The 18,620-nt window shown below is 42.9% G+C and overlaps 1 protein-coding gene across 1 annotated transcript in view; it reads right to left on the reverse strand.

Moving 5' to 3' along the window:
• Positions 1–18,273, reverse strand: part of LGR4 (leucine rich repeat containing G protein-coupled receptor 4) — a 96,325-nt gene extending 78,052 nt beyond the window's left edge. Inside the window, exon 1 of the mRNA XM_061201530.1 lies at positions 17,838–18,273. Coding sequence (XP_061057513.1) covers positions 17,838–18,022 — 185 coding nt within the window. The 5' untranslated portion in view covers positions 18,023–18,273. The remainder of the gene's footprint in view (positions 1–17,837) is intronic.
• Positions 18,274–18,620: the final 347 nt, after the last annotated feature.

Genomic DNA, 18,620 nt, shown 5'->3' on the forward strand with positions numbered 1-18,620 from the left:
AGTACTCAAGTAAAAGTACTTGCTTTTAAGAGTCTAATCTTATTTTCGAAGTTGGCATAATTGTTCACCTAAAATAAGGAGATATTAACTTGAAAAAGAGAGACTGTACGAGAATTATTTAGTACCATCTAGTCATGAACTTCTCTGCCTGCAACTTCAGACAAATGAATCGCACCGCTGCTCCGATGAAGAGCATCCAGTGGGCACATCACGCAAGAACTGAAGCCTAAGTCACTATGTCAAAGGTATAAATTATGGTCCAAAGACAGCTCCAGGCACTGCTGAGCTTGGAATTGCTTGCTGAGCAACCGTGTTGTTCCAAACAAACTCAATGCTTAAGAGGCTAAAGGGCAGTGGAGGCAATTATTGGAAGGAAATTTCTCACTAGGCCAGAAAGGAATAATTAAGCCTTTGCATGCTAAATCACATCACTGGGGTTAACAATGAAGTAATCAAGTGTAAATGGTGACAAAGCCCATCTATAGGACTCATGAAAGGAAATTAAGGTTGTGGGTAATCTAAACTATTGTTGCTTAAATACCACAAAAATTAGTCCTGAAAACTTCATTCATTTATCCTCTCTTTATACAAATGTGTGTGCTTATGGTGGGAGGCAAGAAATTGGTTAATCCAGCAATTAAGGCAAATATACTGAATCATCCGAAGTAAAACACCACTCAGCTACTAATTCACAGGCAGAGATCCAACACAATGCCCCATACTACTTAGACTGGACCAAGTGCTCAGTAATGAAGAAGACGCATGTGGGATATATTCAAACATATGGCTAAAACCACTTAAGTGATAAACCTAACGCACACTTTATATATTACACTTTCTATGCCGCAGGGCATAGAAGAGAATTCACACACACACACACACACACACACACACACAGCTAGGTGGGATGTGGGGAGACAAATTCGGGGAGAAACATGGAGGATACACACATCATCTCCAACAACTGCTCAGTAGCAGTTAAAACTGGTTTAGGAATTCCCTGGCGGTCCAGTGGTTAGGACTCTGTGCTTCCACTGCAGGGGGCCCAGGCTCAATCCCTGGTTAGGGAACTAAGATCCGGCATGCTGTGCAGCGTGGCCAAAAAAATTAAAAAATAAAAATAAAACTGGTTAAGCTCTAAAGGGAGCAAAATAATGTGGGCCTGACAGTTAAAAGGTCTAGATTCGACTTGGGCTTTGCAACCTCAGGTTATTATCTTACCTCAGAAACAGTTTCCTCGTCATATTTCAGGAGTGAGGCCAAGAGTAAGATTTCTACTAAGATTTCTCAAGACTCTAAACTGATTTGGTGTAGTACTTGCTGTTGTTGGAAATAATTTAAGACTCAGCAAAAGTTGCAAAAATGGTGCAGAGTTCCTATGCATCCTTCACCCAGCTTTCCCAATGGCAACATCTGACATGACCAGAATACATTAGCTAAACCAGGAAATTTACTTTGGTACAACATTATTATCTTAAACTACAGACCCTACTCAGATTCCACAACTTTTTATATGCACTCCTTTTTTTTAAACCACACGTACGAATTCATATGATCACCACTGCAGTCAGGATAAGGAACTGCTCCCTCACCACAAAAAAAAACAAAAACATGGGCATATTACTCTACTTGAAACAAAGCCCTGGATAGAATGAATACTTTCAATTCCTCCTGGCAGAGTATTTTCAATTCCTTGCAGAAAATAGACACTTTCAATTCCACAAACTTGGAAAATGAAATAGAACCTCCCGTAATGTTGTGGTTGTGAAATAAAAAAAATACTCTCAAGGAAAACTCTGCTCTCACCTCTATTCCTCGCTTTAGGGCGCTAGGTGCAACTACAACTTTGTCAAAAACTAAACGAAATAAAACAGACTTTTCTTTGCCATCACTGCCCCATCACTCCCTCCTGCTACCTCTTTAGAGTCTCACTGTCCTCCTATCTCTAACCTTAGCAACCACTAACCTTCTCCAACACTATAATTTTGTCATGTCTAGAGTGTTTTATTTATTTATTTTTTTAATTTATTTATTTAATTTATTTTTAAATTTTTTGGCTGCATTGGGTCTTCGTTGCTGCACGCGGGCTTTTCTCTAGTTGCGGCGAGTGGGGGCTACTCTTCCTTGTGGTTTGCAGGCTTCTCATTGCGGTGGCTTCTCTTGTTGCGGAGCACGGGCTCTAGGCACACGGGCTTCAGTAGTTGTGGCTTGCGGCTCTAGAGCGCAGGCTCAGTAGTTGTGGCGCACGGGCTTAGTTGCTCCGCGGCATGTGGGATCTTCCCGGACCAGGGCTCGAACCCGTGTCCCCTGTATTGGTGGGTGGATTCTTAACCACTGTGCCACCAGGGAAGTCCCTAGAGTGTTTTAAATGGAATCACCAGCATATGTAACCTCTTGAGATTGGCTTTTTCACCCAGCGTAATACCCTTGAGAGTTATCCATGCTGCTGCATGTATCAATAGTTGGTTATCTTACTGCTGTGTAGCAGGCCACTGTACTGATATACCAGTTTATTATGGCATGTGGATTTTCAACTTTTTATGTTTTAACTAAATTATAATTATGGGGTGGGGAGGAACTTTTAAAACCTTGCTTTGCCATTGCTTAAGATGGGTTCATACTCCAAGAGATACTGATTCTCTTAATTGGTAATTACCTTAATCACGCCAAGATTCAAGGCTTCCCTGACAACCCTACTTAAATAGTGAGCCCCCTTCATCCTGCTTTATTTTTCTCGACAGTACTTAGTATTACCTGATCTTACATGTTTATTGTATTTATTTTTTTACTGTCTACCATCACCCCTACCGCACCCCATGCCAGGTAAGTTACATGAGGGCAGGGACGCTGTCAGATATCATCAGATGGGACTTCCCTGGTGGCGCAGTCGTTAAGAATCTGCCTGCCAAAGTAGGGAACAGAGGTTTGATTCGTGGTCCGGGAAGATCCCACATTCCTTGGAGCAACTAAGCCCGTGCGCCACAACTACTGAGCCTGCGCTCTAGAGCCCGCGAGCCACAACTACTGAGCCCGCGCAACACAACAACTGAAAGCCCATGCGCCTAGAGCCCGTGCTCCACAACAAGAGAAGCTACCGCAATGAGAAGGCTGTGCACCACAACGAAGAGTAGTCCCCGCTTGCCACAACTAGAGAGAAAAGCCCACACACAGCAACAAAGACCCAACACAGCCCAAAAAATTAATTAATTAATTAAGTTATTTTTTAAAAAGATATCATCAGTTATCTGTGTCCCCAGCACCAAGAACAGTTCTTAATACTTAATAAATGTGTTGAACAAATTAACGTTTAAAATAATGACTTATTATCTCGATAAGTATTACTTTAGAGTTGAAAGAATACTGATTCCATGAACCATTATACCAATATTAGTAGCTCTCAGAAAATAGCTTGAACTGATAAAATTATTTGCACAAAACCTTTTTATTCACCTCTACAAATTAACTACCTCCTATTATACAATTTCAATAAAGTACTGGGTCCTGAAAGACTGGACAACAGACAAGGAAGAAGCATAGGAAATCTTACCATCTCACAAGCATAAGCCATAAGCAACACAAGTCAAAAGTCTCATTAAATATTAAAGGTTTACATAATCAAAGAAAGGACCATCTACTCTGATAATGTGCTTCCTCCTGCTTTGTTTTGTCAACATACTCTGGAGGGCTACCAATGGTGCTGGGCAACTCATACAACTAAATGTAACTGGATTTCTTCCATGTTAAATGGAGAATGTGAGCCAGATCAACTGTCTTCTACCAGTTCTTAAAAGAAGTGAACTTTTAAGAAAGGAGAGAAAGTCAGAAAAATATTAGCAAAAATTTGGTTATGATTTATGTAGTTGAAATGCTGAGCAAATAATAAATAGATATCAGGTCTCTAAACATGTACCTGTAAATATATGTATGTATATTTAAGTATACATATATGTGTGTATTTATATATAAATATATGTATTTATATATTTATTGGGGACATATGTATGTAAATATAGCCTCTTTGATGCGTGATCCATACCACACACAAAACTTTTAGTACCACTGCACCAGAGACCTTTAAGATTTAGAAGGGTCCAAATCTGCATTCTAAGGAGCTGAGAACACTTCAAGCAGAGGACAAACAGATTTAACCACTCCAAAACTAATTCCTCATCTATAAAACAAGCAGTTCATGATATCCACCATACACAAGATAGATAAATGCCTGAATCTAGGAAGAGCACTAAAGGACACTGTCATACAACCCACTCAACCAAGGAACCCTGGTCTGAAAAAACAAGATCCAACACCCCATCCACAAAACCTCATTTATTACCTGTGTGCCCTCACCCCCTGGGGTTTCTCCATCTCTAAAATGGAGAATAAAAGCATGTGCTTTAGAGGGCTGATGGGAGTATTAAATAGATAATGCATGCAAAGGCGCTTCACCTAGTACCTGGTACTCAATGACATTTACGATTTTTAGCATCTATGTTCATAACAAGATGATGATGATGGTTTATCTGAATGGCAAGACAGACCATGAAGAAGCTCTTCATGATAAAGAATGCAACTTAAGTGAAATAAAACAGCAAAATGCTTCCAGAAGAAGACAACCTGTAGAGTTACCAGGTAAATGACTCTCCATGATGGGGCTGGTACATTCAAAATCAAAACTGTGGTCACAGATTCAGTCATGAACAGCCCTGCTGCTAAAGGAAAGAGCACATAGATTGAAACAGGAACCCATCCAGTCTGTAAAATATTAACAGCTTAATAAACATCAGCTCACCATCCAAAAACATAGTATTCAAGTCAACTGAAGAGTACCAGCTAAATTAATACCAAGTTGACTCCATGAAATGCCTTGGGGGGAAAAAAAGGCTCATGGGTGATTCACTTTTATGCTGACTTCCCTATAAAAACATCTTCAACAAGAGAGGCAGGAAATTCCAGTGAGTGAAAGGGGGCAACTATATGGAAACCATCATACTGCACACTTTGCTTTTTAATTTACTTCAGTGTTTTGGTTTAAAGAAGCATATTCAGAAATTTGCTCCTTAAGAAACAAAAAAGTGAGTATGCTAACAGATCTAATCCTCATATACCATCCAACGGAATTCCAGAAAAGAAAAAGCAAGCTAAAAGGCGCACAACTGATATTTACTTTCCTGACACGGAAAAACACTATTAACGTAGAAAATGATGTGAAAGCTTTCAAGGAGATCAAGTCATAGAGACCTTTTTAAAAAATTCTGCTAGAAATAAAAGATAACTTAATTTTACCCAGTAAATTGATTTTTGAACATAAGTTACTGCTAAATCAAGTCACAGTACCCCACTGTATGTGCACATATACTGATACATGTGTATGCTTTTTCGGGATGCTTAATTTCAATTCTGATTTTTTTCCCTGTAGTAACCTGTAGCTTCTCACCATTTCATTTGTCACTTTAACCTTATCCTCTTCTGACACTGTCAACTCTCCATGCTAACTACAGAATGCATAAACAAATACCGAACACCAACTACCACCCACTAACTGGGATGTCATCACAAGTTACCTAACCCTTTCCAATCTTTGTTTGCTTAGCTATAAAATGGAAACCATGCCATGTGTAACATGCCAAACACACAAGTAGGCCTAGCAGTTCCTCACCAAATTTCCATTTTTTTGAATCAGACTTTCCAAACACAAATACACTAACAATTCAAAGTTTTTTCACTGTCAGCAAAATGCTCCACATTGGTATCACTTCTACACGAGTCCTTCAGGCATCATGGTTAACTGCCAGGTATCAAAAAGAAGGCTGGACTTCCCTGGTGGCACCGTGGTTAAGAATCCCCCTGCCAATGCAGGGGACACGGGTTCGAGCCCTGGTCCGGGAAGATCCCACATGCCGCGGAGCAACTAAGCCCATGCGCCACAACTACTGAGCCTGTGCACCGCAACTCCCGAAGCCCGTGCGCCTAGAGCCCGTGCTCCGCAACCAGAGAAGCCACCACAATGAGAAGCCCGCGCACTGCAAGGAAGACCCAAAGCAGCCAAAAATAAAATATAAATAAACAAATTTTTTAAAAAAGGCTAAGAATTCTACTCCTGTAAAAGCACAGACATTTAAACATAATCAATTTTTAACAGCTTCTGCGAATACCACATATGTACTATGTTAACAATATATTGAGGTTATAAGTAATTAGTGATAACAAGCCTCTAAGACATTAAAATCTAGACCAACGTTTTCTTATTAATATATACTTACCATATAGCCCAGGATCTCACTTCTAGGTATTTACACAAGTGAGATGAAAAGCTATGTTCATACAAAAACTTCTACATGAGTATTGATAATGGTCTTGTTCGTCAACTGCCAAGAACTGGACACAAGGCAGATGTCCCTCAACAGGGGACTAGATAAACAAATTGTGGTACATCCATATAATGGTATACCCCTCAGCAATAAAAAGGAATATTACATACTGACCTACACAACAACATGGTAGAATCTCAAAAGCATTATGATAAGTAAAACAAGCTAGGCACAAGACTACAGTCTGTTACTTTCCATTTATGTGATAATCTGGTAAATGCAAAACAATATAAGAGACCCAAGGTAGAACATAGATCATCAGTTGCCAGGGACCAAGGGTGGGGAGAGAGGCTGACTACAAAGGGCACAGGGGGGAGTGATGGAAATGTTCTAGATCTTGACAATGGTGGTGGTTACACTCCTACACACATTTCAAAACTGTACACTTAAAAGGGTGAATTTTTAAGATTGAGAGGTTTAGGGGAGTTCTCCCTATGAATCAGTAGTTATAAAGGTCAGTTAAGTAGTCAAAGAAGGAAGATGGAGCATTGGAAATTATACGAGTTATTTTAGAATACACATATGGAGTCACTAACAGAAAGTGAGGGGCTCAAATAGGGGCTCAAATTCATGAACAACCGTATAACCAAAACTTTTTAAAATGTAACTGTCCAAATTTAAAGGAAATCTACTGTAATCAAGAACTACAAAAGGAGTTACTCTTATAAGAAAATGTGAGAGGCAGTAATGTCTATCAGCATGTTGTTTTACAGCGAATGTTCAGTAATGATACCAAGAACCATCAGAAATACCTTCTAGATGAGATGTATATATACATTTAAATATTTGGCTACATCTGGGACAAAACAGGAGCTCACTTCCTTTTCAAACAATCATCTACTCCTGTCAAAACCAGCCCGCATGTCTAAGAAACCACAGAACTAGAAATTCAGGCTAGGGTAACTTAAGGGTTGGAAAGGACCCTGATGAAATGTATGTCATTATTTCCTCCGCCAAAGTCATGAATCTTCTTATCTTTGGTGTCATAGGGTTTTTTTTTTTTCCTTCTCCTTCCAGAATGCCACCTCAGCCAGGGTGGTGCCAAGGGCAAATTCCTTTAACGCAGAAAAAGACCTGAAGAAAAACAGCAGTTGATTTACCCCTGTATTCCACGTTCTTGGCCCTCTCCTGCCACACCTGCTGACAAGCCTCCACACTGTGGATTCAGATGCCACAAAGCAAAGCCGTTAATGCTAGCTGAACTGAAACCAAGTCCCCAGTAGAAGCTGGTGCTACGCAACAGAAGCCTTAAAGGTCAATGTGGCAGGGCTTGGCTAGCATGAGAATGATCAACTGACCTCCTTCTGCAGACTGACAGGAAGATAAACATAAAGGCAGACAGTCCTCAAGGTACGTTCTATCGGGAATCAAGCATCCTTGTTCCCAACTTGTGTATCCATTAAACACATGCCACATATCAAACCTGGGAGAACAGCCTCGAAACGTCCTGCAAACACAAACACACACACACACACACAAATTCCCTTTGGTGAAATAACTGATCAAGCAGGAAACCCCACCATGGAAGCAGGTCATACAAACTTAATTCAAATTGATATTAGAAACTGGCTTATCCAAAACACAAGATTTCCTTTCCACAGTATGTAATAGGGCTTTGGAAAACACAGTCTGATTGCTAACAGCAGAGCCTGTGGTTAGCACACAAACTTGCCAACCTACCATGAAGGATGAAGCCTTCTGATGCATGCCCTCACAGCCCCAGACTGTTTGCAAAGGGCAGGAATGAAATATTCCATATGTTTTCTTTGTCAGTGACATGGCTATTGAAAGCAAGGCCATGGTAGTCTCCCTGCTGAGGGACTGGGTCAAGCTATTCATGTGTAACCAGGCAGATGTCAAGATGGTAATGGGAAAAACATCTCAAACATTTTTTTTTTTTTTTAAAGAAAGAGACCCAGGGTAGAAAATGCACAACTGTATCTGAAACACTCAACCAATCTAAATAGGTCGTGAGCACTCTTGCATATGTTAGCTGCTACTCTGAATTTACAATTCATTTTCAAATCAGAGCTGAATCAAAACCCAGAAAAGTTTTTAAGGGTTCTGAGAAAGGTTTAACTGTGCTTACCAAGAATGTCATATAACTTTTGAGAAACATGAAAGATTTTAAAGAAAGGATTTTAGTTCTAAAATTACTTCAAGGATAATAAGCTTTTCTTTATCCACAAAACACAAGCATTGGTCTCAAATGTAAAGAAAATACACAGGTATCCAATAACCAGTAAAATATCATTTTCAAAGTACTTGAAACAAAAAGTTCTCCCACAATCTGCATATTGCTAGAAACAAGGTGATATGAAGAAACAAGAACTCAGATAAATTGTCAAACCTGAGCTAATCTTATCCATCCCCAACATGGAAAGTGATGAGATGAGAAACCGTTGGGCACTCACTGGCATGAGGCTTCTTAAAGAGTTAAGCGTTGTTTCATGAAAATCCTCAGTGTTCCAAAGTCTGGAAGTAGAAAATTATTATCTAAAGATCACACTGACACTGTCTAAGGTCACGTGCCCGTTTGCTGTGAGGAGAAACAATGCGTTCCCCTATTAGGAGAGCGTCCTTCAACTTGACCAGCCATCTCAGGGAAGCAATGCCCAGTCAGAGACCAAGGCAGGAAAGCATGATTTCCTCCAAGCTCTCTCCTCTAGAGAAACTGTAACTCCCCACCACTAGGCTTTCCTGTTAGAAAGGGAGTAGCACCACCCGTAAGAAGGAATCTTGATAAAAACATATGCATTACTCTTTCTCCACCAGGATCTTTATGGTTTTCTGAATGAAAAGTCTACCAGATGAAGAGCCTTTTTTCCATTAGCACAAGGGCTCACTGTGAAGTCTCCAACAGGCTATAAACCTAATATACATTCAAAGAACCAGAGAAATAGGGTTTAGAATTTTAAATCTAAGTGACTTAAAGGGATAACACACATAGACAATTGCTTAGTCACTCACCAAAGAAATGACAACATAATGTAATGGGTCCTTGCTGTCACTCAAACAGGTCATGCTAAAGTTTCCTACATGTGACCCTTGAAGATACAGTCAAGTGACCTCTTCTTGCAGATGGAAAAGACAATGTCCAAAGGGATTAAGTGATACCTTCAAGCGCACAGATTTAGGACCTTAGGGGTCTTGATTCCTTGTGCCACACTCTCAAAAATAAAACAACTTCTGAAGTCCTGTTCATAAAAATAGGCGCATAAAAAGAAGACTGGAGAGTAGAGAGTGACATAAAAAGCTGGATTATGCGACCACAGACTCAAAATGACCTTGGAGAGAACAGAAGGCCAACTAGAAAACATTTTCTTTCTTACAAAGATAAGAAAACATTAAGATTTTTAAAACAAACCCCACTAATCAAATGAGATGAAGTAGCAGTAGCACAGAATGGATGAAAACTGGGATCATGATAAACTGCTAAGTATCAGTTAGCAAATCCACGTGTAATCTTTTAAAACATGATACTAAAATGTTAAATGCATTGAATACTCCTTTCTTAACTCTGATCAAATTGTATGAGAATTCTGTACATGCTCGATGTGAGATAAGGAGAGCCTGAAGAGGACCCAAGGGGCAATTATCAGGTTCGGAAAATGCAAAAGCTGGATTTAGCGCCTAAAACAGAGAAGCGTGTGAACAGTCTTCAAGAACATTAAGAAACCTAAAGGTTAATCAACAGTATTTGCCTTCTCTCCCCTCACCTCCAGAAGAGTTGCTAGACTCCGGGATAGAGTTCTTAAGGTGTAAGGTATTCAAGAGAGAGAATAGTGCTGATTCTCTGGAGATTCTCAGAAAGAAAAAGAAGCTCCCTGAGATGGCTTCCGCACACCGGAAGGGTGACAACGTAGATCACAGTGGTGGCAACCACAGGTCTCCTCTCTCCTGAGAAAATCTAGTCTGCCAAGCCCTTCTTGTATTATCCATATTAGTCGGATGTTTTCTCTAAGGGCCTCTTAGCATGAAGCTTACCCTGTAGGGAAATGGGAAAAACCAGAAGTTAAACAGCATCATAGCCCAGTCCCCAGAGTTTTAGAGAGAAGACTGCCAACTCGGAAGCATACCTCCTACCCTGCACCTCCCAACAAGAAACGTGAATAAGAGTGAGACTTCTAATGGCTATCTATCTACCTCCCTAGGCAAACAGCTCTAATCAAGCTCTGCAGGGGAGTCTGGATGTCACCACTTGCACTCAGTTATGCTGTGGCTTATACTGAGAGCTCCACATGGGCAGTCAGAGCCCGGGCGGAGTGGGCAAGTGGGATCCCAAGCAATCCTAGGTGCATTCCTCAGCCATGCTTCCCACAGAGCCAAGGGAAAGGCGCCATCTCCCTGCCAAAGTTAGGTCACTCTACTCGGGAGGGGAAATTCCCCCAGAGAAAACTTTAAAAATGTACAGGGAACAGGGAAAATCTAACTCATGATTTTTCTGGATACCATGCTCTGAAATCTGATTCGAAGAGCAAAAATATTCTGTTGCCAGTGTGCACTGAGATTTTCATTCTTTTAATGGTCAATTTTATATTTAAAACTTCGTTAAAAAAAAAAGGGGGGGGCTGCATTCTCCTAGTGTAAAAATAGAGGGGAAAAAATAAACTAGCTCAAGGGGCTTACATAACTTTTTACTTACCTTGACTCAGAATACTTAAATACAAATGAAATATGAAGGATAAAGGGTCATTAAATATCCCGTAATATATTAAATATGCTTTCCCCACACATGTTTTCTCACTAGCACAGACAACAGACCAGCCCGGGATCTAAACGTATACCCAGTCTTGGCCCAGCTGCCTCCCAAAATATCTATGGTTTACATTTCCTTACAAGGATATTCTTATATTCTTAATGGGCCAACATGTTGCCACAGAGGGTTGGTTCAGTGCTTTTCCCATAAGATCTTTCATTACAGAAAAGCTAAGAGAACTACCAAAATATGTATTTTTTAAATGTTCATTTCTGAAGCCTACAGTCTTAGATGGGCATTCCTGAACCCCAATCACTTGCATCTAAAATAAGAGATGCAAAATGCAAAATGACAATTCTTGCTGTAGACTTACTGCAGGGGCAGAGGGGGAACTGGCTAGTGTGCTTTTTTGACTATTAAAATATGTAACAGTATCAAAACGCGCTTTAGAGACTAAAAACAACCACCCATTCAGAGTTTTAACTGCCTGTACATGACACAGAATACTTCTGTACACTATAAGAAACTTACTAAAAATAGTCCCAGCCATATACAAAGTTTAATAACAAATATCTGTCTATGGGTGGGTGAATCCAGAGTATAATACTACATAATTACATCTTGCCATTTAAAGGGGGTATTTGAGTAGTAACTTGCTCAAGTCTTTAGAAAGTTGAGATGTTACTAAATGTATATGAACTATAAAATCATTTCTAAACTCAATTTTGAACTCACCCAATTTCAGACAGTAGAGCCGATACCCGGCCTACAGTTTGTTCATCAAGTGTCTGAGACACAAAAGAAATGTCTAGAAAGGCAGACAAATTAGTCATTGTGTAAGAGTACTGATTTGCTAAATGCCCTAGTTTTTCTTCTTCACTGATAGAATTTAAAACTAAAGCATTTTATTATCCTCAACGAATCTTTCAAAAAACTACACTTCACTGAACAAAATTGGGGACAAAGTTATCCATGTTCTTTTTTTTTTTTTTTTTAATGCTATTCTTGTCTGCTTACATTCTTTTTGTGTATGTATGTATGTATGTATGGCTGTGTTGGGTCTTCGTTTCCGTGCGAGGGCTTTCTCTAGTTGTGGCAAGCGGGGGCCACTCTTCATCGCGGTGCGCGGGCCTCTCACTATCGCGGCCTCTCGTTGCCAAGCACAGGCTCCAGACGCGCAGGCTCAGTAATTGTGGCTCACGGGCCGAGTTGCTCCGCGGCATGTGGGATCTTCCCAGACCAGGGCTCGAACCTGCGTCTCCTGCATTGGCAGGCAGATTCTTAACCACTGCGCCACCAGGGAAGCCCCCATGTTCTTGTATATACAGGAAAACAAGCTTTGGGCGTTGCCAAAAACTTGAAGGCTTCAGGAGGCAGTTAAAGAGCAAGCTAGATAATACATTTCTAAAGACAAAACCATGAACTCTCATTTAAAAAAAATGAAAAGCAAAGCTGTCTGATCAAGTTACATCAGTTACGTTTGTCAGAGTTTAAGGCACATCGGGCAGGGTTTAACTTGTAACCCAGGTATACTGATAAATATTGTGCTTTTATGGAAACTTCTATCTTTTTTATAGAGAAAAAGTGGGAAACGGTCTTAGAAAAATTTCAATGAGTCACTAAAGGATTCCTACAACTTCACTTGCTTGATAGTCTACACAGATTCAGAGAGATTCAAAGCAATGAGAGCCATTAGTCACCAATATCCATTATTTCTTGACAAGAAAAATGGAAATAAAAGGATAAGCACAACCAAGGAGACCAAAGACCAAAATCCAAACTTGCAGGCTTTCCGCCATTGTCAGTGCTTTCCGCCATTATAAAGATGACTAAAATAAGAATTTGAGAGATAACCTGACAGAGGCCAAGAAAACGCCCAAACTTGCCTGGATCCACCTACTAGTACAGAACTTTGATCTTCCCTAAGAGATTAAGTTGTCAAATGTTACCTTAAGATTCTAACGTAAGAGCCAAGTGCCTGGACATTAAATGCTTGTGATACCATAACTGCTATTAGCATTTAGCTGGACTGAAAATCATAAAATATTAGTCGTTACCACAAGCCTTCAGGAGCCTCGAATGAGAATCCCTGGTTTAAATCCTGGGTAGAGCTCAGACCACACCCAGCACATTGTTGCCTTCTGAGGCAGGTTCCCCAGTCGATGGATACATTCCAGTAGAGGTGGACAATTGGGGAAGTTTCCTGGGTCGGGGAGGGATTTCAGGATTGAGACACCTATACTATACTTAACACAACAGAGAGGATGGGACAAACGTATGGAAAAAAAATCAAATTAAATAGAAAGAAAACTTTTGGCAGTAAGAGTTGTTTACTTCCTTGTTCTCAGGTGAAGAAGCCAAGGCCCTGAAGGGTTAAGTGTGTCACCACCTCAAGGTCACTCGTGTGATTTATTGACAGATCTGGAAACCAGCTCTCCATATTCCCAGCAGAATGCTCTTTCCTCTCGTGTTTAAAGAGAACCCAGCACTTCACTAGTCAGTAAAATAAACGACCTGTACTTAAAGATGTTCATATATTTGCCTTGTTTAGAACAAAGTTCCCTGGTAACACAAATACTTCTCTAGAAAGACACACCGCAGAAAATAAGCTAACAGTGAAATTTACAGACGGTAACTTAGACATCAAAATATCAAAACTCGACCATCAAAAAAGGTATAAACATTTAGCCACTGATTACTGACCTGCCAGGGAATACAACTGACATTGGAGGAAACATAAGAAAATACTTTCAAATAATACTATTAAAAGAAAGGTGCTTGGAGTCGTGAAAAAAAAGTACACCTTAGGGAAGAATCTGAGATGATGCTTCCCAAAGAAGAAAAAGCAACAGATTATTTTTTAAAACCCTTCAAAGCCCCTCAGGTAACCATCAGTTCTATATAGAAAGCTTGCTAACCTGCCCGTGTACAAGATACACACACTGTGAAGGCTGCAGAGATTATGACTAATTATATGGAAGTGAGGACGTTGAGTAACTTTTTGTACAGTATCCAAATTACTGAAACAGAGTGATTTTATTTTCCAAGTGTGAAGCCATACCAACAGGAAACAAGCGGGGCTATTCTACCCCAGCAAAGAGCCTTAGCTAGTCATGCATTCTGTAACAAGTCTCCATGGCAAATTTCCTAACACACACTTCTAAACACAAAGAACTCCTCCTCCAAGTGAGTGGCAATAAATAGGCTTGTGCAACTTCAACTAGACGGATATTCAGATACTTCTGGGATCTTTTCACGAGAGCAGCCGATCGTTATCGTCACCTTGCCATCCTAAAACTGTGTAAGAATTATAAAATCTTATATAGAATGTCTGGAAGCTACAAGCAGCCTTAAATAGAATCTAGTGAATCCAATGACTTCATTTTTCAAATGAAGAAACTCTCACCAAAAAAAAAAAAAAAAAAAAAGGTAGAATGACTCGCCCAAGGCCACACAATTACTCAGGGGCATGGTGAAGACTACGACCAAGGGCTCAGACCTACCACCCTCTCCACAAAGCCACAGAAACAGCCTTTATAATCCTAAAACTATGCACCAGACATAACCTAGGATGTGGAAATTTGTGACCCCCGTCTACAAGTCTCAAATTTTGTGACAGTAACACACAAACCAGAGGACACACGTTCACTATCCCCTCCCCACCACCACGACTTCATCCCTTTCTCTCTCAATCAAGAATCTTGGAACGCAGGTGATTAAGAGGGACCTTATTAGCTCTAATAGAAGAATAAACTTGAACCCTTCTGATTAAAAATACACTTCAGAATTTTAATACTAGTCAGAGTACTTCCTTTAAAACACCTCAGGGTGAAATGTGACAAGCCAGTGCACTGTGACACAGGATCGGGAACTGCCGCTGCAAAATATAAATAAGCACTACAGGTGCAGCAAACGCTGTGAACACGGGAATCCCATCAACAACACTGAGGATTACATCTGACTCCGCCCCCAGACTCAGATAAAGCAGCTTTCAGCAGGAAATAGACACTGTTAGGCTGAACAAGTTTAAACGAGCCTAAAGGAGAAAAAGCAGGTATCCCCTCTCTGGGGCCTTCTCAGATCTGGACAAAAAGCTAAATGCTGAGAATGCGGAGTTTGGCAATCCCGCGTGGGAATGAGGGCTGAATTCCAAGCCCCAATCCTGCCCCTCAGTGTGGCCTTAAGTCCTTATTTATTCACTGAAACATTAAGTGCTTCCTTTGTACCGGACTCTGGACTCAAGTTGAGTAAAATAAAATCCCCGCTCTGTCAACGAGGAGTCCCAATGTGGGATGTGTACACACCTGAGTGAGGTGAAGGTAAGACACCATTGAGGAATGACAAGAAAATAACTTCGATTAATAATTAGTGTCATCTTTTTGACTTCTATTTTTGTGATTATCATTTTATGTATAACTAAACAGGCCTTGGTGCCCATGCTCCAGAAATTAGAAATCAGTGAATCAAAGTTTGGGAACCATGGATCCAGTTCCTTGGTGTGTACCTGTGTTTCACCAAAGCTGTGATGGGACAGCAAATAAGAAGTACTTGCAAAGAGACCTTGGGTGATTCCAAGGTGTCTTATAAGATCAACTGGAGTGGGCAGATCACAGCACCCGCCCCTCTTCAACGTGGCTTTTGAGATCACTGGTTTCCCAAAATGCAAATATATTGCCCTTGAAATGCCCTTTACAAGGGCTCGTCATATAACATATACTTTTAAGGGTGAAATGAAGAGTGTTCAAGTGAAATAAGGAGTTATCAGGAGGTACAACTACTCTACAAGTCACGAAGGGAAAAAGAAAATATAACACATTTGCCCACCACCACAGCTCAGAAAGTGCTATGATGGTGCTAGTTTAGGCAATCTGATCTGGACTGGTGCCAATTATTTATCTGTTTCCCAAGCCATGAACAGTCACTTATGTAAGGCTCAAGGTTGAGAATATAGCATTTCACTATCTTTGGTGAATTCTAAAGAAAGATGCCTGATGCTCTATAGCAAGCAGCGTGCTCTCATAAAAATAAAAATTTCTTTGTGGTTTTTAGGTACTAATGTAAAACAGCCCTCTTCCTTATAGGGCAAGTCTACACATTAAAACTCAAGGAATCTGCTAAACAAGGTCTTTTCAACTGGTCAAAATAGTAAAAGTATGCTTTTCTCTCTGGGACCTGAAAGAGGTTTCAGAGAAAGCCACCTCTCCTGAATGAATTCCCTAAAAGTAGGAAGAGGTCTTGGGGAAAAAAAAAGCCCCTTCCCCTCTACCCAGTCTTCTTTCCCTTACTTCTCCCCACTCCCACCCAAACTTTCCCACGTAAGGTACCTTTGTGGGCAAATTGCTCCTCACTGCAAAGTTAACTTTTTTTTTTACTGAAAAGTTAAATTTCACCATATTGAAGGAAAATGACTTCAAATGTATAACTAAAACCTGAGACAAGGGGGAAAAAAAGGGGGGAAGGGGGCTGGTGTCAAAGAATGAGACAGGTCCAAGGTAACTGGCCACAAGACTCAAAAAAACCCCACTGGCAGAGGGCAAGCAGAACACCTCCCACCAGCCACCTGGAAACAGCACCGGTCTGGCCTGCACAGAAAGGATCTCTTCACGGGGTCTGTTATTCCTTTCACACTGTCTATTTCTAAGAGGTCCCTCTCAGCAGCTGTAAGGTAAAAGGAAATTCCCTTTACCCAAGGCCTCTCAGAATCCCTTCCTCTCTCAAACAGTTCTTTCACTGCCCTTTATTTAATCTGGCCCCACAGCACAGCAAGGCAGGACAGAAGCATACAGCAAACCCTGCACGCAATTACCCCATTCTTTCTCTACTGGTGCCATCTGCCAACACCACAGCCAACACCTATTTCAGAGTCTTCGTTTCTAAAGCGAATGTCTAAAGCTCTCCGTCCCGGTTGGTGGAGGGGGGTTTTGGAAGTCAGAACCATCTGAGTGACTTTCCCAACCTCAGGCAGCTCAAAAGTAAAGTTCTACTGGTTAAGGAACAGCAGAAAACTGCTACCTTTTGGGGCAGGCAGAGCTTATGCTCTGGAACTTTCATTTTCTTCCAATATCCTGTACTTTAGGTCAACATTCCTTCTTTAAAAGGCCTTGTTGGGTAAAAGTATTTCACCCAGAGAAACCTGCAATTTCCCCCCCTCCCTTCTCCGTTGTTTTCGCCCGGTTTCCCTGCGAGCTCCAGAACCCCAGGCGTTTGCTGGTGAGTCCGGAGTGGAACTGGACTGAGGTGCCAGGTCGCTCCCCACCCGCCCCCCCCCGCCCCGGACAGGGCCAAATGGGAAGGCCATTCGCCCCGACTGCGGTACAGGTGTTTTCTTCTCCCCACATGCTGGAACCCAAGGAGGCTCCAGGTGCTTCCCCACGAAAATTGCCTCGGTCTCAGACTCAGGCCAAGTTCTAGCTGCCCTCACCCCTGCCGCCTGCAAAACTCTTGCCAGCTGAGCAGGGGCCCGCGGGAGAAGAGAAAGTCGCGTGAAAAGGCTGCCAGGAGCAAGCGTTTCCAGATTCCTCCTTCCTCCTCAGCCCCACATGCACTTGGGAGTTGGGGGAGGGGGGTGGTGATCGTGCCCGAAAAGTCTGGGAAAAAGAGCTACACGGGTCTCGGACCCGGACTGGCAAAGCTTGTAAAGCTCGCGGCGCTGGAGCGGGTGCCAAGGAGGTGACGGCGCCCCCCTCCTCGGGACACTGGGGATGGAGTGGGATCTGCCACTGGCTCCGCCCCCCGGAACCCCCTCCGGCGCCCCCTCCGCCCGCACTCACAGCGCTTGGGTGAAGGCGCTGAGCCCCTCGGGCACGGCCGTCAGCCCCTTCCCGGAGCAGTCCACCCGACGGTCGCCGTCGCAGCTGCAGGGCGCCGCGCAGAGAGGCGGCGCCGCGCCGCTGGGCTCGGCCGAGCCGCGCAGCCCCAGGGCGAGGAAGCAGAGCAGCCCCAGCGGGCCCGGCATTGCTGCGGCCGCCTCCAGCGCCGGCCTCTCCCGCGGCGCCGCTCCTTCGGCGCGCCTCTGGCGCCCTCCGACGCCCCCCGCCGCCCCGGGCGGCAGGCCTGCGGGCTGGGCCGGGGGCTCTCCTCTCTGCAGTCGCGGGGGCTCGGCCCCTTCAACAGCCCGCGGCAGCAGCAGCGCAGGGACGCGGCGCTCCGGAGTTTCGCCCTACCCGCTGCTCCATGGAAGCGCAGAGGCAGCCCCGTTCCTCCGGCGGCTCAGGCCAGCCTGCCGGGCCGGGCGCAGCTGCAGGGGCCGCACTCTGCCATCGCACCCGCCTCCCGGTCCCCGGCCTCCCGCCGCAGCCGCTCTTCAAGGTTGCGAAGCGCAGCCTTCAGCCATGCCGGCCCCTCGCCACAGTCCCCCGCCCGGCTCTCGCACAAACACCCGGGCTCTTTCTCGCTCTCTCGCGGCCGCGGCTCAATCTCCTCCCGTCCTTTTCCCTTCTAGGGTTGCACGCTCGGGTTCCCAAGCCCCCAGCCGCTGGGTTATGCAAATCACTTAGGTACATGCAAAACTAACCCGTCTCCTGGAGCGCCATTGGCCGGGGGAGGTCTCGAGC

Source organism: Eubalaena glacialis, chromosome 10 (assembly GCF_028564815.1).
Source record: "Eubalaena glacialis isolate mEubGla1 chromosome 10, mEubGla1.1.hap2.+ XY, whole genome shotgun sequence".
NCBI classification, from domain to species: Eukaryota; Metazoa; Chordata; class Mammalia; order Artiodactyla; family Balaenidae; genus Eubalaena; species Eubalaena glacialis.